The sequence below is a fragment of the Amblyomma mixtum genome, chromosome 3, assembly GCF_055824585.1.
Source record: "Amblyomma mixtum isolate Tamu chromosome 3, ASM5582458v1, whole genome shotgun sequence".
Classification (NCBI taxonomy): Eukaryota; Metazoa; Arthropoda; class Arachnida; order Ixodida; family Ixodidae; genus Amblyomma; species Amblyomma mixtum.
In genome coordinates, this window is record NC_143014.1 from 107304595 (window position 1) to 107331045 (window position 26451).

The following is a 26451-nucleotide window of genomic DNA, read 5'->3' on the forward strand; positions in this document are numbered from 1 at the left end:
CGATTTATTGGGGTTTATTGGGGTTTAACGCCCCAAAGCGACTCAGGCTATGAGGGAGGCCGTAGTGAAGGGCTGCGGACATTTCGACCACCTGGGGTTCTTTAACGTGCACTGACACCGCACAGTACACGGGCCTCTAGAATTTCGCCTGGATCGAAATTCAGCCGCCGGGCCGGGATCGAACCCGCGTCTTCCGGGCCAGCAGCCGAGCGCCGTAACCACTGAGCCACCGCGGCGGGTCTTACATAAAAAAGAAGAAATACAACAATACCACAAAGTATCAAAGAGAGGATGTATTGTGCTTGACCTTGTACACGCAACGGAAACATGCCCATGCAAGCAAGCAAGCTGGCACGCACGCGCGCACGCACAAAATCGCACAAAAACGCACCTTTCTGGCTCGTCGAAGACCGCAAAATGCCAAAAGGTAAGGCAGGCGGCTCCCACCCAGCCGGCGTCCAGAGTGGGGCTAGTCAGCACAGCCTTCAGCACGGACCCGCCATCCTTGTTCTCGGCGTATACGAAGCCACCTGCATGAAGGCAGCGGACAGTTACAGCTGGTCTGACCTTGACCTTTATAAGCGTGCGCAGATGATGTCAATGCAAGTGAAATGAGAACATCGTATTACCCCAGTAGAAAGGTTTGTCAGCCGTAAGCACCTTCTACAGGACCTCAACTTTAGTTTGTCAAACCATCAAGGTGACTACATGTCCCTGGTAAGGACACATATCGCGACACTTCCCGCCAATGTTGCCAAAATATTTTTTGTAGCAAGTCTAGAACTCCTGCAAATATTGACCTTGTTATAAAAATCATCTTTCTAATTCAGTTAAGACTACCAAGCAGCAACAAGACGCAGCATCAATTGATCTAGAGAGGAAGGGAAGTCTAAAAAAAGATTGGCTGACGTTCAAGTCGTCTTCACAACTGAACAACAGAGGGCGCAATTAAAGGAGGCAGGCATGATGACTATTTTGACCTCGCAGAGGTATATGAGCAAGTCCTGCTCGCTAAACATTAAGAAATCGTACCGCTACTCGTGGCGTTGGAGCCATAAACCAATCTTCTCTGCAGCACGGACCAATCAAAACCCTACCTCTTCATTTCTGCTGCCTGTGTTACTCTCAGGCAAGTTTTTCGGCAAGTAAAAAAAAATTATTGATTGGCGACAGTTGTCTCACCTGGATCGCACTCATAATGGGTAGAGATAAACTGCAACGGCAGAAAGCTGGGTTTTAAGAGTGCTGATTGCATCAGCGACTGTACAAAAGCACGGTTAAAGAGTGGAGCACACGCACGGTTGCACGTGCACCGTACACGCAATAGAAATCGTGCCTCGCTGATCTAACCTTAACTGACAACAGCGGCAAAGTCACTGGTAATGGGCATTAAGGGCTCTCTGTGAGCTCAGTTTGTCTTTCAGACATAGGCAGGCTGAAAGAAAACTACTTCCCTGAAAAATTATTTGACGTACAAATTATACCAATCTCTGCGCCGTTGTCCTCCTCGCTCTACTCGGCCTCTCCCATCACCCTCTGAGCCAAACTCGGAGCGATGAGCCTTCTATTCCCGCCCTTATCCTTGTGTCCGTTTCAGCTTTCGCCTGTTTCTGCGCCAATGTTAACTGCGTTTTCTACATCTCTATTCCGGGGTCACGTCATGGCGAGCTATCGTATTTCGCTCTTGTCAGCTAGGCTCGTTCGCACGTGATGACATAATCCCCAGCCGATTAGAGCGGCAGTATTCCATCGCAAGAAATTGCCTCGTATTGCTCCAAAGCGACATCACTGGCAATGGAAATGTCGTTAACACTCTGGGCGCTTTGCTGGCTGTAATCGCAGCTCGTAAAAGCCATTCCCAACTGTGAGGTTCATGGCTGCGGTCATTGGTAGTGTGTCCTGCCGTTGCCCGAAAGGTGTTTCGGGGACCCTTTCAGGTAGCGCGGCCTGTCAAGGAGACGTGTGTGCTGCGAGCACAGCAGTGGCAAATTTAAGCTTCAGCTGTACTGGGATCCGAACCAACCACGCACTCTTTCTCGCAGCTGCTGCCATTTTGTGTGTCTAAGTTCCGCAACTAGCATCTATAGTGCTAAGCGGTCAGCCATTTGAGCGATAGTTAATCGTGAGTGCCGTTACAAAAAGAGAGAGAAAAAAAGAGAGGAGGAAGAAGATGGTTCCAATAACCGAAACTCGATGCAATCACCGAAAATTGCTGACTGCTGTGTTCACTGCATGCGAGTTTATGAAGGTCTCGCACCATCAGTTGTTCCTTGGGTGTGGTCTCTGTCGGGAAAATGTGGGTCCCCCCACCGTAGGTCGCTTAGCTTCCAGACGCCATCCGGACCTGACGGCTGCTGCAGCGCTGTCCAGTTGCACATGTGGCCATTGTCGAAGTTGCACGTGATTCTTTCCCCTGCGACAAAATGTTTTCACCCATAAGCTGGGAGCACAAAACCTGCTTTTTTTTCAGCAAGGAGTTCATTTAGGACATGCTCTTCTTTTTTTATCCCAAGCTCAGTTCTTTTCACACAACTATTGCGTAGTGACCACCGTTCTTTTTCTGAGGAAACAAGTAGTGAAGGCATATGAGCAGTAAGGGCAAGTCTCTGTCGGGGACTGCGTTACCATTACAAGAAGCGGTGGAAGCATAGCGTTTGGAGGACTTCGCAGCTTTCAGGAATCCTTTCTGCTCACGAAGCACTTTGTTATCGAACTAGACAATCTGTAAAGCCAATCGAAGTAGGACTGCGACACTTTTAGGGAAGCGCCTCAGATAAGGTGCATCTTTTGAGAACACCTTTGTAGTATTTTTCCGACGCTTGTGAAATCGCGTATGCACTCATAGAAATTGATGGCACAGAATTTTGTGCAACTTCACATTTAACACGAACACGCTAGAATTAACCAGCACTAATTAAGAAATCATAAAAACGTATTTAAACGCTGCCCAAGCAATCCCTGCTGCCCTAACCTTTCTGGTCGGCGCATGCGTAGACTTCGATGTCGTCCAAGGCACAGTACCATGGGCTGTTCTGGGGAACGTCAACGTGGGCGCGAAACGTCACCTGGAATAGTGCACGCACAATATTTGTTAGCTTGTTCTCATAAAGAAAATTCGTAAAAAAAATTGGTAAGGGTTTAACATAATTAAACCGAGTAGACGTGCGAAAGCAGGCGTTCATTTTTCATTTGGAGGGGACACTTAAGCTCAGCCTCAGGGATATTACGCGATAACTTTAGTGTGTTAACGCCTATATATGCAGAATTGGTCAATCCCTACTTAACATTCATAGGTGGCGGCAAGTCCTCGTATCACTACCAGCACAGTGACGCAGCGGTTAATTGACGCGACACTGAACTGGCAGGCGGCTGTTCCTATCACACCAACCGGTAGGGATTCTGCGACTAATCATGTTGCTCTTCCCGAGCAACTTCTCGCGCGCCTGGCACGGCGCTCCTCCGAACCTACCCGAGCTTACCCGAGTTACTCGGGTAAGCTCGGGTAGCAACTCGGGTTGCTACCCGAGTGTGGGTGAGAAGATTCATGGTCGCTGTCGGTGAGTGTATGAGTGCTTTCGCACTTAAAGCTTTTGAATGCATTTTCGGGCTACGAGAAACATAGTAAGTCACTAACAGAGAATTACATGCATTGTTAAGTCCATTGGCCGCATTCAGTACTGTCAGAACGCTGCTCTAGTGCAGTCATATTACTTGTGCTCGGCACAAAGAAAAATAAAGTTCTGAAGTCAATGGCGTCTCACAGGCAGCTCCAGTGCATATAGATGTGCAGTACATCTAGATGAATTTCTACAATTGTGACAGCACAAAAGGGCGCGTTGCTGTAACTATTAATGTTCGATACATTTCTTATATGATATCCTTTATACATCAGAAAGGAAATGTATGAAGCTCTCTAAAAAAAGAATCACAGTTTTAAGTTAACGTCTTGCAAGCTTGTTAGTGTGGTTGTAAGTTAATAAAATGGATAAGTTTAAGATATCGTAGCGCGAAACGAGACAACGTTCAATGCTAACCTCATGTTTTGTATGAACGGTGAAGCCGACTTCAACTGGCATCCATAAGCCGCTTGTCAGAGAGCTGGAGTCGACGCCCCAGAGCCGTTCCATACCAGCTGCTTTCCAAAAGAACAATGACACACGAAAACAATTAGAGCGATGAAAACAATTTCTGGTGCACACCAAATTCAATTAGAGCTATACTCAAGAGCTCGGAATTTCGCTGCATTATATTAATTTGCGAAGTGATTTCAGCGCCATTACACGGTTTCCTGTTCAGCAGAGTAACACTTAAGCATCGAATAAGTTGCGCTGTCGAATATAGAATGTATTTCACTGGTCAACAAAGCAAAATTACTCAATTGCAGTAGTTTCGAAATCAAACATTTCACTTTCGTGTGAATAAAACACAACGACTGGTATTTTTCTCGGAACTACATTCTCGCACCTAAAACGAAGAATATTCCTTAAAATTGCTAGGGGTTGAACGTAATCAGATCAAGTAGACGTGCGAAAGCAGGTGTTCATTCTTCAACTGGAGGAGACACTTAAGCTACTCCTTAAGGATATGGCGCGATATCTTTAGTGGATTAATGTCCATATATGCAGAATTGGTCATTCTCTACTTAACATTCATAGATGGCGGCGAGTACTCATACCCCTACCAGCACAGTGGCGCAGCCGTTAAGCGATGCGCCACTGCACTGACAGGTGGCTGTTTCTAACACAGCCACTCTGTGCACCCATGTTGCTCTTCCCGAGCAACCTCTCGCGCAGCTGGCGCGACGCTCCTCCGAACTTACCCGAGCTTACTCGAGTAACTCGGGTAAACTCGGGTAGTAACTCGGGTTGTTTGGCAACGGCACAAGACCGAAAGAACATATGTATGTTCAGGGACCAGATTCTTGGTCGGTGTTCTTGAGCATATGGGTGCTTTCGCACTAATAAATTACTTTTAGCTCCGAAGAAAGCTGCATTGTCGATAATCTGCAACAACGTACTGCCACCTTGCATTCGCAGCAATTCTAGATGCGCCCGTAGTTTATGCGTCTTTCGCCAGGCAGCTCAAGTAAGTTTGACGATTAAGATTTTACGCGAAAACTTAGGAATAGAAGCTAACGTTTTGCTCAGCGTGCATTTGGTAGTGCAGCTGAAAAAAAAAAAAAACTTAAGCGGACACTGAATGAGAAATGCGCTGCGCTTCATTGCAATGCTTCCCTAAAAAGACAGAAACAGTGTGCCTCGTTAGTGTCATGAGCAATAGATAAAGCTTAAAAAAAAACGATGCTACGATAACCTTTAATTTTTTGGTTTTCCAGCAGTAAGGCCTTTTAACCCCATGCAATTAGCCATCTTCTCGGTTGAGGTCACTTTGTTGCGGAAACGTCAATTAATTATGTGTTGGACAGAAATGAAGATAAAACACGTCACAATTTTGTCCTCTCATGTACCAAGTGTTGCTAGACAAATTACAGTTTACTGAACGATCGCCATACGATTTAGTCTTGTGCCCTAAAGATTCGTTTGTCTTGTCTTGCCCAGCCATGACAACTGTAAAGACGGATCTGGAGACCTCGCTCTTGCAACGCTGCTTTCTTGACGCGAAGACAGGTCAAGGCTCGCGAATGATCACGAAGAAAGCGCAAGCAGCAGGAAGCGCACATGCCGTGTTAAAGGTACTATAACTCACCAAACCCATCGCTTGGCAGAGAAGTTCCTGGATTCCTGTCAAGGTAAAGTTCAAGTCCAGAGGATGTTTTCGGGGGAGGAGCATAGTAGAAGAATCTGACGCAGCGACTGTGTTGTCCTTTCGGTTCGCCCAGCATTGGGGAAGTGAGACTTCTGGAGGCATTTGTATTGGCCGGAACAAACAGGTGCACGTAACCACCTAGGAAAAGCATCATTGTTCAACAATCAACCGAAAAGGTCGCGAATGACGTACGCATGCGCACAACAATTAAAATAGTGATTGGTCGTATGAAAAATATACTGTAAGATAAGTTTTTTTTCGAAATGAGCAAAATACACCTATAAAAAAATGATAAAAACGCGTGAGTTTCTTATCGACGCAAACCACAGCACTATCCAAGCAATTATGTGCTATTCTTAGAGCGACTCTACCGCACCATGTAATGAAACCTTATGCAAATTATGTTGTTAATATCAGCACAAAAACTGGATTTGGCTCTTTTCAATATATAACTAGATTTGACCCAGTTCCGAAAACTTTATTTGTACAGATGTAATTTAAGCTCATGAAACGGATGCTTACAATGCATATGCTGTGAATTCAGAATAAAAATAATTAGAACATTGATTGTGTGCTACCAGGGGCACTCCTGGGCTTCACCAACACATGTAAGTAAATGTGAATAGCACGCTTATGTCGCAGGCACTGATGTGGCAGCCTTCTTCTATTGTGTTCACACTTCTGCAGAGGAAAAGTACACTAGCTAGAATGTATGGAATCTAGAATATATCCTACCGTACTTCAGAATCTTAAATGCATTATTAGTAGTGAAATGGCAGACGCAGCCGGGACACAAAGCGACAGGACAGCCTCTAGTCCTGTCCTGTCGTTTTCTGTCTCCGCCTGCTAGTTCACTAGTAATCATGAGTTCAGGAAGCAAGCACCAACTATCTGAAATAAACGCTTAACCGTTTAATTTAGCAGAGGCGCATCTTTGCTCCCTCGGCGACAGAGCTAACTATCCCATCGCAATCGTCGTATTCTGAGTTCAGATCTTCCGTCGATCTCTTCATATTATTCCCACCCGACGAGAAAGCGGAGCTGGGGAAGAAATAAATAAAACCAGGCTCGAAAATATCCGAGCTACGATGCTCAAGTTGACAAAGAAGGTTCTCACGGGTAGATTTGGCTAAGTTTAATCCGCACATGAGCAGGATTTGGCTCATTTGTTATATGAAATATGATTTGCGAGCAGGTTTTTTAAGCGTTACAAGGCACATTTCGTTCTTCTAGTTTTTAAAAACAAAGATGTATAGATTACATTTCCACAACAGCATAACTTGACCTAGTTTCGGTTTCTGGATTTGGCTCATTTCGAAAAAAAAAACTCCCCATATAATTATTTCGGGAACGTTATGTAAAAATTGGCCCGTTGAATGAGAACTTGATATAAAAAAATTATGCTCAATGTGCCTCATTTAAGGCACACGGGCCCTGAGTTTTTTTTTTTTTTTTAAATAGAGCAACTGCATGCGCGCGTCTTCTGTTCGCAGGAGTATTGCGTACATGTAGGCAGGATCCCCGTGCCTACACTTTCTAGCGTGCGCGGTATTTAGCTGCATTGCTTTCTTCCTGTCCCCTCTTAATCCTTTCACCCTTTCCGTCGCCACAGAAATGAGATGTCCACACAGATTAAAAACATTTACAGGGCCTTTTTTTTCCTCGTAACCTATTCGACCTCCTCCTGAACCATGGCATAACGCAGGATAGTTCCATCAATTACCAAGAGAGAAAGAGGAAAAGGAAAGGCAGAGAAGTTAACCAGTAGGGTGTTTCGATTCTCTACCCTGTGCCATAGAAAGGAAAGACAGGGTGTAAAAGGTTAGCTCGAGGTTGTCTGCACACTTCTGAAATCTCCTTTATAGTGTCTCATGAAAGTGTGCAGAAAATATGCGTTTCGTCTTCGAAGCATTCGCGTATACGAGTGGAAGTTTTCGAGATGTGCGTCACTGCCGCTGCGAGACGGAGAGAGTTCGCTCTGCCAAGCATACCCCGCATGGTGTCCGTTGTGTGGTCCAGCGCCACAGCCTTGTTCCGGCTCGCGGAGCGACCCGGAGGCACCAGCCTCCATTTTTTGCCACTGCCGCTGACTGCGTTCTCGTACCCGCACACGGATCGTTCGAAAGAACATGAGCCATCTGCAGGGTCTGCGAACAAATAAACAAGTCGAAAACAGGGAAAGAACGTAGCGCAAAAAAAAAAGACGAGGACTGAGAAAGACGGAGGAGACGGCGTTAAATTTTTCACTGAATCATGAACAAACAAGCCCAAGCATCTACCTTTCTGAAACCGAAAACGAACAATGGGCAAGAATATGGATGAAGCCAACAGCCACGAAAACCAAGCAAGCAGCTTTCCATTTGTTAATAAAAAATATAATAATAGAAAAATAAAAAATAGAAACATTGGTTTGGTTTATGGGGTTTAACGTCCCAAAGCGACTAAGGCTATGAGAGACGCCGTAGTGGAGGGCTCCGGAAATTTCGACCACCTGGGGTTCTTTAACGTGCACTGACATCGCACAGTACACGGGCCTCTAGAATTTCTCCTCCAAAGAAATTCCAGCCGCCGCGGCCGGGATCGAACCCACGTCTTTCGGGTCAGTAGCCGAGCACCATAGCCACTGAGCCACCGCGGCGGCAATAGAAACATGCCCCTGTGCTTCTTGGTTTCGGTGGTTGTTGACTTCCCTCATATATATGTTATAACCATCCCCTCATTTCCTTTCCCTTGTCCGCTCAGTAGGCAAGTGTATGCATTTTCTTTTCTTTAACTTGCCATGTGCTTCGTTTTGGCAGTGCCCACCGTTGAAAACTCGAAAGTAGCGAACATATAAGTGCACAACAGGTGGCCCCACGTAACCTGAATCAATGGTCTGAAATTACTGGCACATTTTGATTTTCTGAAACTCCACCCCAACCGGCGAAGGTACTAGAGAACAATTAGGGGTATGTATTCATACTTCATGCGAAAAAGCTCCATAAAACGAACTGATGAACATTTAAAATGCTGGAGGGTCCCATTAAGTTGAGGCGTAATTTTTGTTGCGCTAGCTTTCATGGGAAAACGCCTGCCGCGCTCTGGATGAAAGCTTGGCTGTGGCGGCAGACACTTCAGGGAACCAAATGAACAGCCAGTGCCAGAAAACGGAACTGCCTATACGCGGTGATATCCAAAACAAGTTACTAAAGAGTCTTGCTTCCTGCGTCCTACTCAAAACATACACAACCGTACAATGCAGCTGATAGGTTCGCTTCATCCCATGAACTCATCATTTCTCTCTGTCCGTGTTGTACTTCTCCAAACATAGCGCCTTATGAAGATCGTGATCGACATTCAAAATGGGCTTTCTTGCTGCGACCATCATGAATTTCAGGCGTTTTCTTCAGAGTACGAAAACTATTTGCGTAACAAAGCTACCGCAATAAAAATTACGCCATTCGTGCCTTCTCCTGAGAGGCTTCAATATTCTAATTAAATTTTGCTTATTTCAGCCACAATAAAAATAAAATTCTTTACGTTTTGCTAATTAATAAAGTGCTGTTTGTTATACCACTGCTAAAAACCAGTCAGGAAGTCAGGATTCTGCTTTACTTAGAATTTATCCTTTCCAGATAACGTTTCTTCAATTTAGAAGCGGAAATTACGTGCAAACAAATTACCTTGAAAAAGCAAGCTCCCAGAAGCAAATATATCTTAGTATTCTTCTGTACTGGTCAGAATTTTGCAGCCAGATTCATAGTTCATGCGAAACAAAATGAAGGCCCCACAGTTCACCATCTGCCGAGTTTTTCATGCAGCACACTGCAACAAACTGGGCTTAAAAGAGAATTGTAAAGCGGATTCTTTCGGCACAAAATTTGCGCTTACCTTCAGGGCATGTACCAGAAGTCAGGCTCAGATCGTCAACACCAACAGAACCGTTGGAAAAGTGCCAAGCGCGAATCTCGAGCTAGACATGGGGGGGGGGGGGGGGGGGGGAGAAAAATGAAAAATGCTGCAGTTTGTCATTAAGCAGACGCGGTCGCATGGGCAAGGAAAAAAAATTCACAGGGACACCTTATTGCGTTATTCGTTGAAAATGCGATAGCATTAAAAGCTTCTGTTGCTTTTACCGGAAGTGATGCCACTTCCGGTCTGGTGAATACTTTCTTTCCAGCCAGTAGGAATTATCCGATCTCGTGACGTCATGTCCCTTCAGCGAATGGGCGAATTTTATGATCGATGACCCATTTCTCTCTCGATAAGGCTTTTAACGCTCTTGCATTAAAAGAAGTGTTGATGAGAAAGCGTCGTGGACGAGGATAAAAAAGAAAATTGGAGCTGAAAACTGGAGATGGGCACACCAGCTGGCGCTCCGAAGAACGTGGCCACACGCTCGCGTGTTCACCCTAAAACTGGATCATCCTGCACTGTTTCGGGTGGACGCGGCTTTCAGTAAAAATGTTTTATTTATTGTTGTATTTACATAAAATTTTTTGAGCACATCAAAAATAATTTTGCGACTACTCTAAAAAATTTCATTTTTATGTCTCCAAAAAACTTTCTTACATATTTTTTCTATGGATATTGTGAAAAGGCTGCGGAGTTAAGAAAATACGATAGAAGGCCTGTTCAACATTCATTGCTTTTCTATTGGCGTTCCATAGATAATGACATTCCTAGAATTTTTTTTCTAAGCACAAATTTTGGTTCTGAATTTTTGCGATGCAGAGTCTGTTGGCTGGCTCATCTGAAGTGAGAAGGAAACTTGATATAAGAAAATTAAAGCTCACAAATTTGAAAACAAAAGCATGTCATGACCTCCAGTATGGTTCTAGGAGTGCAACAGAACAAATGGAGCCAAAATAGTTAAAATTGTCGTGAATAAATCTGCTCTGCAAGGTGGGTACCTAGGAAGAAAACCGCAACGGAGAAAAACGCCCATTGTTCGAGCGTTTCTCTGCAATAAATGGCATTGCAAAACCATTTTTTAAGAGTACTTTCCGTTTGGTTTTTAGCAATGAAATTTGGGACAGTGTAAAAAAAGTGCGTATAAGTAGATAGAATGATTTCCAAAAAATCAAATTTTTTGGGCCATTTTTGTAGATATTAAAGCCCCGTCCCCCCTTTATTGAGAGGTCTGATAGAAATTTAGCAGAGGAAAATAATGTTACAAAATGTCAGCGAATATCATTGGATAAGTTCACACGCCCTGCGTCGATTGGCCTTCGTATACGTGACAAAAACAAAGAACAAATCTCAAGAACAAAGTGGAAAGAAAGTGCAAAAAACAAATTGATAGGCTATATCGCTGCAAAATACCAGTAGCAGCAAGAAAACAGTGGAAATGATTCAGAGGAGGGCGCTTTCTGTTTTAGTATTAAACACACTGCACAACCACGCAGTGACAGCGTACACAAAGGTAAAACTAGCCTTCAGAAAAGTTAATTTAGCTATTAGTTGGCGTGAATGTGGATCGCATGATGCGTTTTATAAACTCTAATGGCCGCCAGGAACTAGGAGTTTTCTTTTTCATTGCGAAAGCGTGCCTTTGCATAAAGTCACACTGCGGATTCCCCAAGGAAGTCCAGCAACAGATGCGGACCAGAGATTCAGTCTTCTACATCCGGCGGTCGACCTGGGGCCGGTCCGCATCGGAGCACGTGTTTCTGCTGGATGACGTGCAAAGAGGGGCAGGTGCACAGCAGGTGTCTAGTGTCCGCTTCGCAGTCAAGAGCGGAACAGAATGGACAGGGGTCACCAAAGGTGGCATGGTATTTTTACCCCAGCGGTAACTAGAGATTTTCTGCTCAGGAAATGGCTTTTTAATGCTCAGTGAACTTTCTGCAATAAAAAGGGCGTGCATGTTATTGCATATTACAACTTTATTCGTGGGGGGGGGGGGGGGGGGGGGGGGCGTGTCCGTAACCAGGGGACTCGTCAGGGTCCGTGCAAGGCGTACCACAGTCACACCTCATCGCAACGAAATAGGCACAGCACTATTAGATTGGTTTAGCGGGGCTTGGGCATCACTCTGCTTATTCTATATGTATATATGAAGCCATCGATCTCGTGGAGCAGTGTGTGGCGTGCAGAACCAGTCATGCCTGCTGCGAAGCATCCCTGCTTCTGTGTCGACATCAACAAGTCTCGCATCTAGGGCAAAAAAAGTAACTATAACGCTCTCTTAACGGACGAAAACTCGGGGTCTTGTTCTGGACTCTTTTAATGCGATGGCTTGACAGCTGCCCATGAAGGGAAGCGCTGATCCTTACCTTCATGGCACCCTGGCGCTCCTCGTTGTACTGCACCTTTTGCCAGAGCTCTGAGTGCGGCGACTGTGCCCTGAAGAAGACTCGCTCCTTGTCGGCCTCGTCCACGTGCCACTCGGCATTCTCGTGGCGCGATGCCATCTCGACACGGGGCAGCTTGAGGCCCGACGCGTGCACCCACGCCAGAAAGCAGAAGGGCCCCGTGGTTGACAGCTCGAGCCTGGCCACCGACTCGTGCCAGGCATTCTTCGAGAACTGCACTCGGCTGTACCAGCCATCACCTGCGCCGCCACGAGGACACACTCGCGATGACTAGACTAATATAGGCCGGTTGTAGCATGGTAAGAAGCTTCGGCTCACATTGCAGCGAGCCTCATTTTGTCTCGCACTTTAGTAAGCGGACTGTGCGTGCTCGTGAATGTGCCAGGAGGTGAATACTGCCGAAAGACACATAATACGGCAGTTATGAACGCTGCTGTAATGTTGAACAGAGCGAGAAATACAGCTTCCCGGGCGAAACTGCTGACCAGAAAAAGATGTAAGATACCCGTACACGTACAGCCATGAGCCGGCTCCTCTGGAGTGCTCAAGCGGTGCTCTGTTGCGTAAAGGAAGCGAAAAATAAAGCAAGTAATGAGTTCAAAACAATGTTTGAGCTCCAGAGAACGCCCATAAACGTAAGAAATTGCACTGGCACAAGCATAGTAGCAACAACAGAGGAGCTGAGCTTTGATTCCACTTTTGTTGCTCGGCATCATCCCGTCAATATATATATATATATATATATATATATATATATATATATATATATATATATATATATATATATATATATATATATATATATATATATATATATATATATATATATATATATTTAAAAACATTTATTCATGTTAATAGTACAAATGATTGCAATTTTTCAAAGTAACACCCTTCCACATCTACACGCTGCTGCCAGTGAGTTTTCCAATTTTCGAACGCCTCCAGGAACGCCTGGACCGGAATGCTGTTTAGCTCCTACGTCACGGCCTGTTGAACCCCCTCTAGCGATCTGTGATGCTTACCCTTGAGCGTCGATTTTATTCTTGGGGATGGAAAAAAGTCTGACAGGGCCAAGTCGGGGCTGTAGGGGAGCTAAAGCAGTGTTGCCACCTTGTGCTGGGCAAGATACTCAACTACGCTGAACGCTGTGTGGCTCGGCGCGTTGTCATGGTGCAGCCGCCATTTGTTTGCGATGGCTGGGCGGACACGAACAATGCGTTTTTGCGGTCTTTTGAGGACTTTCATGCAAAAAAACTGCATTAATTATTTGTCCGAGTGGTACGAACTCTTTGTGGATGACTCCATGTTGATCAAAAAAGAAAATGAGCGTGGGCTTTTGCTTGGATTTGCTCATTCACGCTTTCTTGGGGCGTCGGAAAGAAGCGGTGTGCCATTCTGAGCTCTGCCACTGCTCTCAGGGTAGTATTCAGACACCCACGTCTCTTCACAAGTCACTACATTGTCCAACAAATCGGGCTCCTCATTCACATGATGAAGAAGATCCTGGCAGATCGCTTTCCGGTTGGCCTTCTGCTCCTCTGACAACACTCGCGGCACCAACTTCGCGCACACTTTCCTCATGGCTAAGTTTTCTGTCACGATCTCAAAAACTTGGGTTTGTGGAATGCTCAAGTCATCCGCAATCATTCTGGTACTCATCATACGATCACTGCTTAGTAAATTTTTCACTCGCGAAACATTTTTGTTGGTCTTGCTGGTCGAAGGTCATCTGAAGAGGTCGTCATCTTCCACTCTTTCTCTACCTTCTCGGAACAGTTTGCGCCACTCAAAAACGTCTGATCTACCCATGGCAGCATCACCGTAGGCCTTTTTAATCATGTCGTGAGTCTCTTTGCCCGTTTTACCAAGTTTTGCACAAAATTTTATCTCGTATCGCTGATCTAGTAAACGCTCCATGATTCTGCGTGACGAGGCGCTTCGATAGGGGTTCACAGTACAAGCGACCTCCTCTTTTCAACGGCCGAGAGCCGACTGGCGATTTTCCTCAGCATTCCCAAAATCCCCCTTCAACGATCCTGCACGCGCAGACCGCCTCTTGTTCACCCATTCGCCCAGGAAAAAACCAGTCCTACTACTTTACTACTTTCAGAACAGGCCCTGTATATATATATATATATATATATATATATATATATATATATATATATATATATATATATATATATATATATATATATATATATATATATATATATATATATATATATATATATATATATATACCGGGTGTCCCAGATAAATGTAACCAAATGTAACCAAACTTTTTAAAAAAGGCGAAGTGTCCTAGTCCAGTGAAACCAACTGGGGGTTGTTCATAATCGCGTGGCCTAGTCTTGAGTATTTTTCACGCTCTTCAAAGTTAATTAATTAGCTAAGTTTAATTAGCTAACTTTTTAATTATTGACTTCAGGAAGAAAGTGTCAATGAAAAAGTTTTAGATCGCCTCGAAAAACCGCTAGTAGTGCTGTTTCCGTCAAGTTACGATTTACGTAGCTTCATTTATTGGCCTTAAAAAAAAGTTGTCACGTGACCAGCTGCTCGCTCACTTCTCTGCCCCAATGTGCACCCAAGGTCTCATCAAATAGAGGACTTCAGAAAAAACGGATTTTATCCTTTAAGGCGCGTCTTGGCACGTTGAAGTGGCACAGTTGTCATGCGGAAGCTTTTTCTTATTGTGCGGGTTATGGTTAAATGCCGGTAAAAACCTACTTTACTTAAATATTACTTTGCTGCAAAGGTCTCAGTAAGCTGTTTCTCAAAGCGATCTAGAACTTTTCCATTGGCACTTTGTTCCTCAAGTCAATAATTAAAACGTTCGCTAATTAAGTTTAACTAATTAGTCAACCTTGAGGAACGAAAAAAATACTGCAGACTAGGTCACGCGACTCTAAACAACCCTCATTTGGTTTCAGACGGCTAGGGCACCCCATGTTTTTTGAACGCTTGGTTACATTTAGCTGGGACACTTGGTATATACATATATTTCGTTCAGTTTGAGGGACGCCTGCTAAATATTACAAATAGTATGAACAAGAATAACTGAGGTGAAAATAAGTTAAAATATCAGATATTGCTATTCCTAGAATGCTTAAACCTTGTTTTGTGCAAGTAAGCCCCGTCAGTCAGAAACAAAAAGCACAGCAGAAAGACTGCGGCTAACTCAGTTGGAGACTGACCTGTGCCGATAGTGTGATCGATGGTGGGTCCCTCGTCGACCTGCTTTGCTCGGACTGGCACGAAGCAGTCGCCGCCCTTGCAACTTGACGAGAATTCGCACACACCGGTTTCAAAGTCGCACTCTACATCGGCAGCACCTGCATTAGATAAAGAACGGCGGGATAGCATCGAGCTTAAAATGGAACTCCTTGCGTACTGGTTATTACTAGCTGGACTAAAAACGATGTGGGATCGCACTGAGCTCTTCCCGCTAAACTCTTCAACGCACGATTTCAACGTTTGAGACGTGTGTCGGAATTGCGGAACACAACTGGAAGTAGCCTCGCTAACATTCATTTCTCTGCGTCTTAACACCATTTCTTGAGCAACATACGTGCAGCATTAAAATAAATAACGGAATAAAATAGTGAAAGGAGAATTTGAACGGTTATAATTCGCATACTCGAGGTTCCGCATCATCGTGCGAGCATGAACGCTAGAAACGCAAAAAAAAAAAAAAAATCTGTTTTAGAGCCTTTGAATTTCGGAAGAGAGACTGTTGCTCTCAGCACTCCATCGGGCGCTCTTTCTACGACCCGCGGACGGCCCTTGCAGCGTGCATATTACGCACGAGAAAAGCTCTGTTTATTTATCACACCCACACTTTTTTTTCTTTTTCCAATGCTGTGTCAGGTATTGAAGCGAAAGCTTCTCTACGGGACCTCGGGCTTCAATCGGGGACAGTGTAAATTTGACCTTCAGCTGAGTTGGAGGTCAAACCATGTAAAAGAGAAAAAAGAAGCTGAATCAATATCTATGACTGGGAGTCGAACCCGCGGCTGCGTGTACAGATCTCCTTTAAAGGCCGCTCAGCGAGACCACTAGGCCATCGCTTTATTTTTTCTTTATTGCCGACTTCAGCACGTCATTTACCACGCCTCTCTTTGTCTCGTGCTGCTCTACTCCCGCCACAAGATCATGCAAGCACAACTTATCACGTTGTTAAAACACCTAACTACCTATAGCAGTAAAATGCGCACTAAGCGCACCTCATATTGAAGTGCAGTTGTGGACTAATTGCGCTATAATAGCTATTTATCTCTTAGTTTATGGCACATTGTACCTTATTTGCTCTAGAAAAGCAGTTTTTTCTCGTATATGAGCATAAAAGGTCGTTCTTTACGAATCCGTCGAATGGAAGAGCTGCAATGCGCTGAAATAAACAATATCACCGTCTTTGTATCACGAACATCGCTGACATTTCTGGGTGACTAGAAAGTGTTACCAAGCTTTTGTGCTTTGGAGACGCAGACTATCGGCTACGAATGAGAGGAAGCAGTGTAAACGCTTGGCTTTCCATACACAGCTGGAAAGTGTTAAAGTGACGCTAAAGGGAAATACCAAACTAAGCAAGTTGGAGAGATTATTCCTCAAGAACGCTACAGGTATTTTTTTCAGTGCGGAAAGGTGGCTGCGTTGCTCAGAAATCCGCAAATGAAAGTATCGAAACCGTTTTCCATTCAAAGAAAAAAAAAATGAACTGTCGCGGCGTCATTTCTATGACGTCTTTGGAATCTTGCCCATCACAGGTGCCACTTCCAAATACCCGGAACTCGGCCGGAAATCGAAAACCAAAAGTAAATAGGTCAGTGATCATGGCGACAAGGTGCAGGCCGCCTCCGCCCCCCCCCCCCCCCCCCCCCCCCCCCCCCACTATTTCGATGGGGGCTCTCCGCTGCATCACTTGCATCTTCGTCTGGTTGCAACACACGTGTACGATAGAAATAGGATCCGTGGGTGCGGAACAAAACAACGCGAAGTTATCGAGGGCAGCCGCAGACTGCAGAACAAACTGCTTATGGAACTCAAGCATGTATACATCGGCGACAATAACGTGAGCATGTGGCCTTCGGTGCATTGTATTCTGCCGTGAAGTGTACCTCCTCAAAAGCATGCGAGCAGCAGTCGCGCTTTAACGCATTTCATTCAACGCCACATCTGCAAGAAAAACTGCAAGCGCATTTCTCATCAAATGGCACAGTGTGCTGTCGATTATCGCGGGTTTGTTGACTAACCACACAGTAAATATGATCGCAGACAACCCTTGTGTTTGCAGCGATCGCTGCGATTTTTACGCTCATGAATTGTTTCCCGTTGGTTGCAAAGGTAAACGAATCAGGGTACGTTCCGCCCAACTGTAGCCTGCCGCCTGCCGGCTATAGCTGCCCGCAGGGGATGCACGCATACTGATCTTGATGAACACGCATCAGGTGGTCAAACGTTTTTCTCGCTGAAAACCCTGCCTTGCGTGCCGGCGCCTCACGTACTGCGGGAAACCTGTGAGCCAAATGAGAGGTGATGGTACTTGCATGTGGTACTTCTCAGATAAGCACATGTAAAAGCATATTCGCCTTTCCACTGTGCAGAAATCATGAATGGCCACGCGCTCACATAGCGCTTCACACGCTGACGACGTGCATGCATGCGCGTGTCTCCACGAGCGCGTATTAAAAGTAAAGAAACAAACACATTCAATTTCATAACGCCCGCAGCCTGCACAAAGTATCCGATTCGACGGCTGAAGTGAGAACGAAGCCGCTTCATTGGTTACATAGCTATCACACCCAGCATGAAGGCCGTTGAGAGCTTGCGGTTGTGAACTTGTTGCGTGCAACTGATACACGCAGCCTGAGTGCACAGAATACGAGGCGAAAGATAACAGTGTCCGTGACTAACATCGATCCTCTGTTTTGCGCAATTTTAATTACGAGCCTCTTCGCGTTGTCGGCTGTGCTAGCTGAGCTGCTCTCCTCGTATTTCGACGCTAATTGCCCATCGAGACAGCGAAAGCATTCCTCCAGAAAGCTCACGCAAGCTCAGAGCACGTGTACCTCGTTTTAGCGCAATTTTCGGGCTTGCAACAGCGTTCTTTTCGCTAAAAATGACTTATTTGCCATCAGGTGACCCTAACCTATCAGTCTATATGCCTGACTTAGTGTTCCTTTTTAGTGTCCCTTAAGAGGAAGAGGGGCCGCTAGGAAGATGTCAGCGATGACGGCTGATGCGTTCTGGATGCCTGCGTCTATGCAGTAAGCGGTTCAGTCTCGGACTACGCTATAAAATATTTACACGAGATAGAGCTCAAGATTTTCAGCTCCAGTTGATAAAGCAGATGATTCCTTTTCTGAAATGGCCTGTGGTTTCTTTGCTCCTTTGTCGGAGCTTCATACGGAGAAAAGGTATTCGAGGGTTATTGCTTCTAGATGCACTGTAAATTGTGTGCTCAGAGTGCTTTGAGACGTTCCTTTTTCATGAAACGTGGCCATTAAAGGGCACTCAGGTTTGTGGGACTGAAGAGTACTAAAATACTGCACCCCCCCCCCCCCCCCCCCCCCCCTTGATTGTTTTTTTTGTAGCTCTGCTGAGTCCTTTTAAGTATATTGTAAGGTCAGATCCCGGTCTTTGTCGCGTCTGATTCCTGCCTTCCTCACGGAGAACTCAAAAAATTTTTCGCAACAATCCTTCAAGCACGATGGCAAAGCCCCCTTCCTTATCAGCTTGGGCGATGGCCGTATATTGGAAACAATGGATCGTTATTTATAAAAATACAATAATGTGACTAGAAACTTCCTGAGCGCAGCACAACGCCGCCACACTGCTGATGAAAGCTCCGATAAACATGGCATCCTATGAAATCAATGCAGAAGCAATATGCCAGAATACAGCTAAATGGTCTGAACAATGGTACATTGTGTAGATCAGTTCAGAAGAAATTTTCATAAACTCAGCTAGATGGTCTGAACAATGACGCATTGATGAGCGACTCGCGACAACCAGTTGTATTCCCAATCATTTAGCCGGCATTCTATCCAAGTGACTAAAAGAAATAAAAGTAAATAATAAATAAAAATGCATGGGCGCTAAGCGGAACATAAAACCTGGTCTGGTACCTCTCACTGGAGAAATGGATAAGAGGATAATAATGTAAGTAAGGTGACAAGGTTTTCATTGAACTGCGCCAGGGAACCTGGTAGACCATTTATTATCAATATCTTGAACACTGTTTCCTGTATGCTATCAGCGGTGCTCATCTCGGTGCAATCGCACTCAACACTTAGCGACTACGCGCGTCAAACGCCGACAAGTTTGAGGTCTTACGCTGTCTCCGGAGCAACAGAATCAGCAGGCTGAAATGGCGGCCATTTTCTGACCTTACCTTGTGATTTAAGTCAGTAAGGGCAGTTACCATTTTTCATGATGGAACGAAATAGTTTCGGGACTGATGGCAGATACCGGCCCTCCTGAAGAGTTCTTACAAAAGATCGTAAAAAAAACGCGCCTTTGTATCGTAATCTGTCGAGCTGATATCCGGCGACCGTGCGAATGTACTCCCCCCGCGAAGCGCAGGGCGAGCCCGTGCTTCTGGAAAAGTTATGTAGAAAGGGTAGAGCTGCGTGCACGCAGTAGAGCCTCCCGCTCCCCATTTCCCCGTGCTTTTTTTTTTTTTACTTGGTGCTGTGTATTACGGCGCATCACTGCCGGTCATATGGAGAGTGAATATGCACGACGATGCATATTAAGAGTAATCTCATCTGATTGCCTCTGCTCTTGCTGCCCATGACCAGTAACTAGCGAGACGCAATTTAGAGAGATACACTTATATATGTGGTATTTTCGCGCTAAGGCAGTATTTTAGAATAGCGTTCTCGGTGCGGATTAAAAAACCCAGGACCTAAATTATCCTTGAGCTCTGGCAAAGTCTTTGGCAAAAAGTACTTTCTACAAAAGTCGCACGTCGTAACTGTCTCTTACATTACCTCGGATTAAGCACATTTTTATAAGCTCAGGGCACCCGCCTCGCCTGTCAGACTGTTAAGATGACACGACCAGCTGGTAGCGGTATATAAGAGCTCGAATTTAATCTTAAGCTCTAATACCTTCATTAATGCTAGACGATGACGCGGCGGTTCTCATTCATGACCGCGCCACGTGCAGATTCACGCTACCAACCACATACGCTTTAAAAAAAAAAAAAGGGGGGGGGGGGGGGGGAGACCACAAAGATTAAGCTGCCTGTCAGGAAAGAACGGCGACTCAACGCTGAAAAAGCTGCAGTCCTACTCATCACCCGTGGACCCGGCCGACCAGGGTGTACGGCATGCCATATGAGTTCGCGCATACTGTGCAGCGTTTGGTCCGTTACCCACATTTACTCGGATCGAGCACTGTGAAAAGAACACTGGATAACGATCACTTGCAAGCAGCAGATAGGAAGAAAGAACGAACAGTAAGCAAGGTAGGAAAAAAATGCACGAACATAACCTCAGCCCATAACAAGCAGAAAAGTTCGGTAACCTGCAGGTCCCGGTTTAGACGCACTGACGTATGTTAGGGTTTATGATTTATGAGCATTAACGTCTATAAAGCGACTCGGCATATGAGGAACGCCGTAGTGGAGGACTCCGTGTAATTTCGACCGCCCGGGTTTCTTTAAAGCGCACTGTCATCGCACAGCACATAAGCCTCTAGCATTTCGACTCCATCGAAATGCGACCGCCGCGGCCTAGATTGAACCTGCGTCCATCGAGTCAGCAGTCGAACACCATAGCCACTAAGCCAACGAACGGAAATGTAGCGCCTCGGCGTAGCGTTTTGTTATTCTCTCTATCGGTCTTCCTGTATTGCTTTCGCATCAATGACCACAGTGTGCCCTTGTGGCTGATTCAGATCGCGGTACCCAGGAAGTTAGGCAAGACCTCCTCGCTATCAGCTACATTGTTCACTCGGCAACGTGCGTCGCATCGATGTGCGAGGCATCGCGTTGGGAACGAGAGCGGAGAAAGATAAACGGCTTCTCTTTAGCAAGGAGCGGGTATGTGTTATCATGATTACTGCAACCGTTTTTGGACTCATGCTACTTTATTTTTATATCTGATAGGAAGATTTCCTTGCATATTCAAACCAGATAGAAAAAAAAAACTACTGCCATTACGTCAAACAATGTAAGCGCTGCTTGCTCCTCTTTTTTTTTTTATTTCGATGGTTCAGGGGCAAATGCCGCTAGCGAAACCTGCACAAACTGATAGTTATCATGGCAAATACATCCTAATTTATTTGTATCATTAGACATCAGTTTATGTTTCATTATCTTATTCACTGTATGCACAATGTCAGCACTACTTTGTACACTTCTATGTCCACTACAAAGTTATTATTGTCGTCAATCTATATTTCGGACCAAATACGCGAAGCGTTCGTAGAGGCAAGAGCTCCCCCAAAATCTGGAGGAGTGATTCAAGATTGCGATTCACGCACGGGCGGTAATAAACGCTCAACGAAACAAATGCTCCGCGCACACGATCACCATTCCATGTAAAAGGCGAAATGGAAGAGTAATTGGTAGCAAGCATTTATTCCTTTTCAGGCGGCAGTCAATACATATTTCAAGCTCGCAAGCACGATGGCACACAAAGGAAATTTACATGCACTTAGGATTCAGCAATCATTCGTAGTTTATTTTCTTCCTGGCAATTTCTTTTCATTTTCGCTTCACTTGTGGGCGTCGTAGTACTACGTAACTGATCACTTCCACGTCAAGCTGAAGCCTAACAATTATGTGCTACTATTTATGATCCTGCGCTGCAAGTGAGCCAACAAGTAGCAGCACTGCGGGGAGGGGGGGGGGGGGGGGAGGTGCGGTCACGGTGGGTGCGATTAACTTTGTCGCCTTCTCCCTCCCCAGGGGAGAGCCAAAAACCAGTGAATTTTCTTTTCTTTTCCTTTTAAAGTACGTATCTTTGAGAGCACGCCACGGAATGTTCTTTTCTTTTCCTTAATGGCGGCCGTGCAAAGGACTGCTGGTTTGAGAAACATTTGGGACAAACAAGGCACCAAGGAAGGGTATTGCATTACCTCCTAGCCTTACAATGTGACATAAAAATACGGTATTTATTCGCACATACGCAGATACGTCATGTGGGCCGACCCCCTACCTCCTGCAATCGGAAGAAGCAAAAAGAAAGTTGCATCGTTCGTTTCGTTTATGGGGTTTAACGTCCCAAAGCGACTAAGGCTATGAGAGACGCCGTAGTGGAGGGCTCCGGAAATTTCGACCACCTGGGGTTCTTTAACGTGCACTGACATCGCACAGTACACGGGCCTCTAGAATTTCTCCTCCAAAGAAATTCCAGCCGCCGCGGCCGGGATCGAACCCACGTCTTTCGGGTCAGTAGCCGAGCACCATAGCCACTGAGCCACCGCGGCGGCTGAAAGTTGCAGTGTACTACAGATCGACCAACGCAAGCTCCAAGCTTCCAGCACGCAATTAATTAAAGCGACCGGCGCAGCGCCTCACATATCGGAGCTGCAGTTAATTGCGCCGTGAGAAAGGATCGGAGACGGGCACCACGCCAAGCGCGAAAACGCGTTGTTCTGAGGGACGAGTGAGAGAATACGCCAGATGCAAACAACTCCATTTCGTTCTATTAAAGTTCAACAAACATTGACAAAGGTCGCAACGCCACTGATGTACGTTAACGGGAGTAATCCTCCACGGACGCACGGAAAGCTTGGCGCTGTTATTCCAAGCGAAAAGACGCTCCCACAACTTTTGCCTGGCTAACTTTTCGGAGACATCGAACTCGCGTGCCGCCGTAGTATTTTCTGACGCCTCCGCTCGTTTAGATGACGGCTGGCTTAATGAACGCCAAAAGCGACGGCAGGATGCGAAGGATTTAGAGGGAAAAAAAAAGGCGCAGTAACAGTCTTTCTCTGTGGGCATTTCAAGCACGCCGTGAGGGAAGGGAGGAAGGTGGGGAGTGAAAGAAGAAAGACAGAAAGAGACGCCGAAGTGGAGGGCTCCGGAATCGCTACGTAGAGCGTTAAATTAAGCGAAATTTGTTTGCCCTGCTTTTGCCCTGCTTGTACGTCTGTCTTTGCAAAAAAGAAAAGCAACGAAGGCAACAACTCTGTGCTCAACGGCAAGGCGCCGCCCAGCGGTTACTCAAATCCGCCAATCCCTAAGCGTCTGCTGCCGCTCAATAGCGTCATCCGCTGGTCCGCTTTCGCTCACTTTAGCGCGTTACAGAAGAGATCGTATCTGATACGTGTTTTCGTTCCTTTCTTTAAGGCCAGGCCTCTAAAGCGCGCGATCGGTGCGGTAATGGCACGGGGTGATACATGTTCAGTTTCGTACAAGCCTAATCTAAGGATCTTTTGCGCGGTTCCCTTGAAGACGAATGGAGCGTGAAACCGAGTTACGGTGGTAGCAATTGCACTAATTTGTGAAGACTCGGAAGCGGCCAGAATGAAGGACTTTGCGCAGTAAAGTTCTTGGTGTCATGCCCTTCCTTTAGTTTCTGCGTTCATAGCAAAACTCTCTCCGCACCCAGGCTGTGATTCGCGTATTGGTCGATCTCCGAATTTGGAGAGCGTGCTCTTGAGAAAAAAAAAATGACCTATTCGCGAGTAAATACGGCACTAATATTTACTTAACTTTAAATATCCCATGGTAGAACTGAAGTGGGTGGTCACAATAAACTTGTAATATTGATTCGCAATAAAAATGCAGTGAGGAATATGAGTGCGTTTTTATACTTCTAGGGACGAAAAAAAAAGAGCACTTAGAATTTTGGGGTTCCTTTGATAACTTGGTTACTTTAAGACTACATTCAGGAACAGTGAGCCTCGCCTCTTGCATTATAACTTGGTAATAGAAAAGTTAGGATATTACATGCAACATCATAATTCCGCGGCATCTTTACTCCATGGAAAGAGCATTTCTTTTCTTCTCACCCACAAACTTTCCAGAGTTCATTTGAGCACTATGCACGCTGTGTGCAGAGTGCCCAAAATGAGCAGAGGTAAGTTTGTGTACAAGTGAGAGCACGGACAAAAGCAATATCTTGCGTGCGTCTACTTCTGCGGCTTTTTTCGCTCTGCTATACGTAGCTCGTTCGTTTTGGATTTTATCGAATATACAAATCTAGTAGCTGTGTTTAGTGTCGCCGGCGGGAAGAACCGCGAACACTTTTCAAGCCTGCGAAAGACAGCACACCAGACCATATAACGGGTCATGCTAAGTACTAGACTGCCGCGTGGGCTAATACGAACGGCGATGCAAAGTGTGTACTTTACCAGCAAAGGCTTGCAGCCAACAGAGCAGCCCGAAGGTCCGCCAGAGTAGACAACGCCGCCCCATCCCAGGCAGCTCCACGTCGCACAAAGCACAAAAGCCGCGGATGTGATAGAGGTGCGCGGCGATCAGAATGTGCTGCTCCTGGGAGCGCTCATCAATTTACGGTTGAACCACGCCGTGCGCAGGAAATGACTGGAGTCATTACTGCGCGTCTTATCTGGAGCACCTAGCCATAATCGCGCAAGGCCACAACAGGTGTTTTGTAATCGCGTATCTGAAACCGACAAAGGAGAAATTAATTAGCAGCTCGTCCTGCAATTTGGCCGCTGATAAGAGGGCCCACTGCTGAAAGAAAGGAAGCCATGACTGGACCGACGTTGCTGCGCCCACTCGTGTTTAGTGCTATTGCTGACCGGATCAATAGCCTGCATTTGTTGACGATGCTTATCTTTGCTCTTTTTTTTTTTTGTTCTCTTTCCCAAACTAGAGTTTGTGGTTCGTGTGAACTGTAAAGGACTTCTCCTCACAGCCCACAGGCAGCACGCGAAGCACTGACCTGGAAGCACTGACGCACAAAATGTGAGTGGCTTCAATAAGTGCCACACAGCGACGGTATAGTTACAAGGTATAGTACACTATTGAATGAATGCGCACGATGTTCCTTCTAATACGATTCAATGCTCTGAAAATACTGGTGCATAATAGGAGAATAAAATAAAGCAGTATTAGTGGCAGCTTCCAGTGTACGCTGTAAAGTCTTAATCACTTATTTACTAATTACTGGACTGGTGGAGGCGAGAGTGAAGTTTCCGTTATTAACCTTGAGAAGGCCGAAAGATGCATCAAAACCGCAATTTCCAATGGTATAGCATCATTTGGCGCGTTTGTTTTTCCACACGCTCCGAATGACGCACACGAAATCCGAGGTGCACGTGAGTGTGGCATCTCTCACGCGGTGACGGCTGCAGCGGCTACGCCATCCTAGACGCGCCATGGCTACGGCCAGTGTGCAAAAAGATACAATCGGAGGCTTTTGAAGCAAGTGTTCGTGTCGCAGACAATCAGATCGTCGCTAAATTTAATGAAATCGTAAGAAAATTTTTGAGAATAAAAGTGCGCTTACAAATATGGCACCATCCGCCTCTATTTTTTGCGTGCTTGCGTTTGTGTGCGTGTGACGCTCTAGAACGTCTTGAGATTTTTCAGCTGCCTGAAGGGGTTCAAAGTTGGCATACTTAAATTATTAATGAATTTTCAAATCATAAAACCTTAAACGTTGTAGGCATCCACCACAAGTAGCACAGTATTTTTATTTTTATTTTTAAAAAGCGTAGCACAGCTTCAAAAACCAAAGCTCAATTTATGCGACAAACCTTGTATCTATTCGGTGCGTAGAAACGGCTTCTAGATGAGGACAAAAGAAGGCAGCTTTGTACTGTGTGGGCGGGACATGATAACATACGAGAGCGTTATCATTCGCTTTGTAAACAGGGAGCTCCCAAGAGGCTCGAACGTCCATTCATCACCATGCCAGATTTTTATTCTTTTTCGATTGAATGCAGGTGGCGCAAGAACGGTGCAACGTGCGTCCTGCTCTGTGGCTGTTACTGCTGCTGCTCTTTGGTCAAAGACCAATTGGTGACCATTTGGATGATAATCTAGCTCTACACAGGAATGCTCTATGCAACAAGATTACATAAGCGCACCTTTCGCAACTTCACAACTGCTAAGCTGCCAACTCTCACTTGTCTCATTCATTTCCTAATTTGTACGGTCTTTTCACACTTTTTGCAGCTTAGTTACAAGAGCTCCTGCCATTCTCCGACGCTCTGCAAAGTTCAGTTTCGTGGCTGATGCGTCCAGTTCACGTGCCGACGCATGCATCCCAGGAAGATAGTCGGCTCTTCGCTGTTAAGTCACAGAATTGAACCTCACTGCGGCGTCAGCACTTAGAGCGATCGTGAGCAGAGCCGCATATGACATGCAATCATTTCTGCCTCACAATATAAATTTTTTCGGGGCAGTGGTGCTTAGCTTCTTTTCCAGGATTTTGCCGATATTTTGAATTCTGCT

General features: G+C 45.6%; 1 protein-coding gene across 1 annotated transcript in view; it reads right to left on the reverse strand.

Annotated features, from left to right (window-relative positions):
* The window catches only part of LOC149351288 (MAM and LDL-receptor class A domain-containing protein 2-like), a 74612-nt gene extending 50171 nt beyond the window's left edge, over positions 1 to 24441 (reverse strand). The window contains exons 1-10 of the mRNA XM_089575604.1: positions 24378 to 24441; positions 15263 to 15400; positions 12024 to 12301; positions 9637 to 9718; positions 7758 to 7913; positions 5707 to 5904; positions 4035 to 4135; positions 2972 to 3065; positions 2258 to 2413; positions 392 to 530 (exon numbers count right to left, since the gene is read on the reverse strand). Coding sequence (XP_089431730.1) covers positions 392 to 530; positions 2258 to 2413; positions 2972 to 3065; positions 4035 to 4135; positions 5707 to 5904; positions 7758 to 7913; positions 9637 to 9718; positions 12024 to 12301; positions 15263 to 15400; positions 24378 to 24441 — 1406 coding nt within the window. The remainder of the gene's footprint in view (positions 1 to 391; positions 531 to 2257; positions 2414 to 2971; positions 3066 to 4034; positions 4136 to 5706; positions 5905 to 7757; positions 7914 to 9636; positions 9719 to 12023; positions 12302 to 15262; positions 15401 to 24377) is intronic.
* Between the last annotated feature and the right edge of the window lie 2010 nt (positions 24442 to 26451).